Source organism: Rhipicephalus microplus, chromosome X (genome assembly GCF_043290135.1).
Source record: "Rhipicephalus microplus isolate Deutch F79 chromosome X, USDA_Rmic, whole genome shotgun sequence".
Lineage (NCBI taxonomy): Eukaryota > Metazoa > Arthropoda > Arachnida > Ixodida > Ixodidae > Rhipicephalus > Rhipicephalus microplus.
In genome coordinates this window covers 361,742,650-361,749,044 of record NC_134710.1, presented here as the reverse complement: position 1 = coordinate 361,749,044, position 6,395 = coordinate 361,742,650, and the positions used below count along the sequence as shown (strand labels likewise).

At 42.5% G+C, this 6,395-nt stretch overlaps 1 protein-coding gene across 2 annotated transcripts in view; it reads left to right on the top strand.

Annotated features, from left to right (window-relative positions):
- Positions 1–300: 300 nt before the first annotated feature.
- The window catches only part of LOC119161103 (ixochymostatin), a 108,826-nt gene continuing 102,731 nt past the window's right edge, over positions 301–6,395 (top strand). Inside the window, exons 1-3 of one of the 2 annotated variants that reach the window (XM_037413438.2) lie at positions 301–459; positions 1,919–2,168; positions 4,103–4,265. In XM_037413438.2, the coding sequence (XP_037269335.1) occupies positions 408–459; positions 1,919–2,124 (258 nt within the window). In that variant the 5' untranslated portion in view covers positions 301–407 and the 3' untranslated portion in view covers positions 2,125–2,168; positions 4,103–4,265. Of the gene's footprint in view, positions 460–1,918; positions 2,169–4,102; positions 5,426–6,395 lie in introns of those variants that run through there. The other variant, XM_075879905.1, reaches the window with a different exon arrangement.

The window sequence follows — 6,395 nt, the reverse complement described above, 5'->3', positions numbered from 1 at the left end:
TTTCATATCGTAAAACAGGCTGTGTATCACGCTTATTCAGCTTGGTAAGAAGGTCTAGACAAATATTCAGAGGTTGGAGCAAGAAGTTCGCAAAAACAAAACAAGTAGAAAAAGAAGAAAAAATATCGTGCCAACCTTATTGAGCTCAACTGCCGTTTTGTTTACAGCGCGGGAAGTCTTGTCTGTTCAGAAAAAAAATTGCACGAGTCGCGATCATGCCAGGTAAGCGGTCGTCGCGGTAGTACCTGATAAAGGTGAAGAGGGTGTCAGCGATACATAAACTGCTGTGCAGCGTCTTGTCGAAGCAGACAACACGTGATCCTTGAGCAGGACGTCTCGTGTAAGCTGGCTGGGTGTGCATATATAAGAGCGAACATTCGCTTGACTCTCGTTTAAGAACAGCCATCATGCAGCTCAAGGTTCTGATACTGTTGGCAGGCATCGTCGCACTTTCATGTGGTAAGAAGCAATATTTTTGGGGGTTTCTAAGTATTTCACATACTTCTTTCAGATAGAATCAACTTGCAAACTTTATTTTGGCACTGTCTTTCAGTCCGTATTAATTTTTGAGACTCAAGTTTCTGAGTCATGCTCGTAATCACTGTGAGTGATTTACAGCGAGGTAATGAAGAAACACAAAAATAATTAAACCTTTTGTTGTAATATTGCGAATGTTTTAAAACCTCAGTCTAATATGCGTATCTATTCAAATGAGATCGGCAAGACACAACGGGAAAATTTCATCGTTTAATGTGTTATAATTACGCAACGCATGAGAAAATCTTGGTGCTTCTTTGCTTCCTCTTGAGATAGCGTTGGCGCACTTAGCGAATTGAAAAAGCCAACCATACCCGATATTGCAAAGGCTGCTTTGCCTCTCGGTAGGCACACAACATATTGGGTGGCTTCCTGTACCCAGTTGTGTAGAGTATGCAACACAAAATCTACGTTTTCTAGTGGAGGGATTCTAACTTACGTCTCACAGCGTTATATACAGATCATTCTGGTCACATCATACGTTTATGAGCAGCAGTACAATTAAAAGTTCTTGAATCTAGCTGAGACAATTTCCTTACAAACTAAAATTCTGGATTTCTACGTGTCGAAATATTGAAATAGGTATCAAGCTCACCTCTGGAAGCCGTGAAATTAGTTTTGACCACTTGGGGTTTCTAAAACGCGCAACTAAATTTCATTGCGTGCGAGTAATTGTGGAAATTCGCCCACATGCAATAGTAATTTGACTATATGGTGGTAGGCTTTTAAAATGATAATTGGCGAATTATGACGAAGTATCCACTACAGAAAAACACCATCGGTGCCATCGTCACACCTCTTGTCTCGCGGTGTCTGTGATGTAGCGGTGCACGGCTGCTGACACTTAACACTCGGGTTCGACCCCGACCGTGAAGATCGCAATTTGACAGAGGCGAAATGTTTGTGGATGTTGTGTTGTGCAAAGTCACCCATTGTTGAAAAACCTCGCGAAGTTAAATTTATCTAGAGGTTTTAGTTATGGCGTCATCCGTAACCTCAATATTTTTGGGACGTTGTGCCCCATAAACTATTATTTTATGTTGGCATACCTGCCGCAGCAGTCCATAGTGGTTATAGTGCCAGACTGCTGACTCGCTAGTCCCAGGGTAGAACCCCATCAATGGCGGTTCTATTTTCGATAAAGAGGAAAATGTTTGAGGCCCATGTACGTCGGTGCCCGTTAATAAATTCTAGCTGGTGGAAGTTTCTGAAGTCCTCCGATACGGCTTTTTTTATAAATATATCGACTGTTCGGGACGTCAATCCTTAAAAATTAATTTAAATTTTTTGATTGGTACCACGCCATGTCTCTTTGGCCTGCTTTATGCTCAAATGCAATCGCAAGTAGGTGCCACCTTGCGATCCGCTCCCTTTTCCACAGCGCAAAGGACGCCCGAAAGCTGCAGGCCGAACGAGACGTGGAAGGAGTGTGTGAGCAGCAGCTGCAGAGAAGGCACTTGCGAGAAGCCCGTCGTGGGACCCGCTTGCACGGCTGACTGCATCCAAGGCTGTTTCTGTGCAGAAGGATTTTACAGGAACCAGGAGCATCTGTGTGTCCCTCTCAATGAGTGCCCTGGTCACCACTGAGTAGACGCTCGATTCGGCTCACTCTTCTTGTGGGCCAGTCCCAGGTGAGCCCAGCAAACACTTAACGTTTGATAAACAAAATTCAGGTACTCTGTGAACTTCACATTTGATTCCTCAAATCTTAAAGGGGGCACTAAAACGGCTACACAAGACAAATAGATCGCACCATGAATAATAACAATGATTTGTAAGCTTTAAGTTTCCAAAACCAGGATAGAATTATGAGAGACGCCGTGAGGGTTCTGAAAATTATGACTAATGGTAGTTCTTTAACGCGCACCTCAATCGAAGTGCAAGGGGCTCAAAGATTTTTGTCTATCGAAAACACAGCCACCGCAGCCGAGATTCTATTCCGCCATCTGCGGGTCGAGTGCTATAACAACTAAAACTTCGTGGCGGGGATGAATTTAAATCAGAAAATAAAAATCAGCAAACAAGAACCAGTTGACATGAATGGGTAAATAAAATTTACACATTGTAGAGTAGCGGTCAGTGTGTCAGCTGATGAAAAGGTTGCATTATTCTAAAGTTTAGGAGTTGCCGAAGTACCACAGACAATTAACAACTGTGTCACCATTATTATTACATGTGATGATAAAGCCCCACATAGCAAAGAGAGATAAACCAACATCTTGATATAGATTTTTATGAGAGTAAACGAGGAGCAATTTGAAAAGCCCTGGACCACTAATTCAAGTAATCAACGAATAAACATACTATCGAATTCCACCCCCTCACTATTCGACTGCTGGGAAAATTTTCAATGCCTTAAAGTATGAGCAGACTTAGAGCAATTGTTCAAAGGCTTCGCGCACTTTTTATCTCTTTCACAACAACGAACGCACCAAAAACTTCAAAGTGGGGAATCACGAAGTGGTAAAAAGCTATAGGCCCAACGGCGGTGTGACATTCAGAACAAAGCGTTCCTTGCTTGCCTTTTCTGAAAGCGTCCTCTCGCTTTCGGCTTGATCATGAGCTCTCGTGTGAACCTATAGTGTGTAATTTTAGCACTATAGAGCGCCGCACGGTTACTTGGTGGCACCTATTGCGGCCGCGGTAACTGCACATGGCGGGAATGCTCAAAGCAGTCAATGACCATGTTCCTCCTTCAGCCACGGAGTCAGGAAAGTCTATCGTAGAGTGAGTGAGTGATCTTTAATTGCCTTGAAACATAATTGTATATAACCTAGAGCATGCGGGGCCGAATATTTTTCTGATAAAAACATAGCGGCCTCGACTACAGATCTGAAGCATTTTCTCAACATGATAAAAAAGTTTTGCAGGACCCCTGCAGATCAACACATTAAAAAAATGATCTCTGCAATGCAACAGCAGAAGTCAGAAAAAAATCTCGCACTTTCTTCGGGTTTGAGAACGGAGGAAGTTCTAGACGCGTCCATTGCAAGTAATTGTTTAAAAAGACACCAACTAAAAACACTACCACTAAGCTTGTATACCTATTCTATACACTCTATCTTTTCTATTCCTGGTTTAGTAGCCTGGCAACATCACCTCGCTTTTTGAACAATGACAATGTGCTCGAGTGTCTAAGTGAGTTAATGTATTTTAGTGTCATTCTTTCCTTGTTTGGGCCACTTGCAGAACATTCAACGTTCGCGTAGCATACTCGCTCAGTATTTGGAGTGTTTCATTCAGTTCATGACTCGGTTACGCGCATGTACAAAAGTTTACCACCATTTTATTTGCGCTGCCAATAGAATGTGTAATGTCGCATGCCATTGTTGAGTATGTAACCAGTTGGTGGTTCCGCTCCAAGGTCTTCTAATTGAACATTTATTCTATAGCAATAATAAATCTGATGCACAAGAAATTAACAGAGAACACGGAGACACTGGCGAATAGTTCCTTTGCGTAATACCACATTTTAAAACCCTCATACTAGCATTCTATCAACAATGTTGTAAATAAACTGACACGATCTGGCCGTTTTGATTTACAGTCTTTGTTTTCTTCGCAGGTACTAATGATCATCGATAGCACCAGGCAATGGATGTTCGAAAATGAACCTAGCCAATAAACTTTGAGAAGTAATGCCATACCTGATAATCTAGAACTGCTGATCGGCTGTTGTTTGAAGAACGTGTTTATTCAAAAGAAATAAAATATTTCAGAGTGCTGGAGTCCACTTGCGTGTTACCATTGAGAGGTGTCCAATGAATGAATTGTAATGCTTCAAACACGAGGAAGCCCTTGTACCAGACCGGCCGCTAGAATTACTTTTGAAGGTGTGAATAAGGGCATTATTAGAAGACTTTGGATATTTAAAAAGCCTCTTTTCATTACCTATTTTCAGTGAAACGCCCCCCCCCCATCCCCCCCGCCACAATTTCGGAGAAGGGGAAAGGCGGGAACTGAGAAACCCTTTTATATACGGGCCTGTTATGTACAAAGATGATTCCGCCAGTCGACTAACATGCTCAGATAGTTTTTTGACATGAACGCTTTGTCTATGAACGCCGAAGTGTTTCATTTAACAGTGAAGGTGTTCAGCAAATCACTCCTCATCCGACGAACAAAAAACTATCATAATCATAAATGAGTATGTGTCACAGAAATTAATCCCAATACTGACCATTGATCCGCTAAAAATTAAGAAGGCAGCAGTTAAACCAACAACTATTGGCAACGAAGCAGCGGCGGTGAGCAAAAGACCCCGTGTACGTATATAGCAAGGGAATACTAAGTAATGGGGAAAGCAACCACGGCTGTGAGAAGATCTCGAAACGATTCAAGGCCTACGACAACGACAATGTGCCCGTAGATCTCCTAGAGGTTTGTACACGCCGCGTTTTAATGCGAGTTCACGTGTCTGGAAGTTTGGCATTCGTGTGGCGTTGTGGCTGTCTGGAATTTACCTAGATGTAATCATAACCTAGTAAACGTAACCTAAACGTAACCTAGTAACATCCTATAGCTAAGGCCAACCTAGCAGCAACCAGATTAGTCTTCAGAATAGTCCACTTTCACTTTTTGAAGCCTTGCGTGATCTAGTGCAGTCTTCGCCGACATTTATATTTTTTTAAGCCAGACCAATGTTCTAGCCAGACGGGCAGAAGAGGAGAATCGGATAAACGTGCAAGCGAGTTGGGCGACAGCGGCAGTTTCAGGGATACAGTGCTTGTGACGACGGTGGGGCTTTTTATCGGATGAGCTAGCACATAATGCACGTGAAAGCACTAACAAGTGAGCAGTGGACAATGAGCAAAAATCCTCTACAGTATGGATCGGACTGATGGGTGAAGTGGCTGTAAAGTGAAAAAGTACGAAGCAAACAAAAGCGGTAAGTGGGGGCGGTGTCATAATAGTATCTGTCGTTTTGCGCCTCAGAAAACTGGGTGAGTTGATGGCGCAGTATTGTAGCGTGTGTGTTGAGCACTTTTCGAGATTAGAGTTGAACTGTGTGGTAGGAATTACTGCCTTGAGACATATCTATGTCGCTCAAAAAAATGTACAACAGACAAGTCAAACAAAAAAAAAACAGCACTACACCTTAACTCAGTGTTTACCTACCGTAAAACAGACAAGCCTCATCATTGGCAGGGGCTTAAGGGTCACTAAAAAGTAGCAATGACTTGGTTTAGATTATTAACTGCAATTTGAAAACTGTAATGCTGTAAGTTTCCCTGATATAAGTTCTTTACTAAAGGTCAGTCTTTCATTTTTAATTTTCGCGCCAACATCTCCACGTGGTGTAAAAAATTACAAAATGTATTTTTCCTATTTTCAAATTATTGGCTTAGTGAAAATTCTTAAAACGTCGTAAGCTAGGTCTTGGGCACACAAAAAAGACAGTAAACGTAATTTTCATCGAGTAAAAGCCATGTAAAATTCAGTAGACGCCTTCAAAACTTACTACATTTCGGTGCATCCGGTTTGGTGTGAGAATCTCACAGTGACGTCTCGTCCCGCATTCTATTTTTACGCCTTTTCTCGCTTACCGAACGCCAAGTCATGGTAAAGGCAGTGGTTTCGGGATTGGGAAATGGTGTTTTACTAATGCACGAAAAATGGTATTGATCTTCAGTGTCTCTTCAAAGTCAATAACCTATATTCAGTCTGATAACGCTTGCCTCTAACTCCTCCACGGGTTTCGAAGCTGTAGGAAATAAGTAGAGTGTCTTCTAAAACTATCTCCGTGCGTTTGCTAGTCAGCTGCGCCCACTGACGGTTACAGTACCGGAACCGTCACGTGGAGTTTGCCCACTGCACGAGCGTAGCACTAGCGAACGAATGCCCGCGTTTCTGCCAGG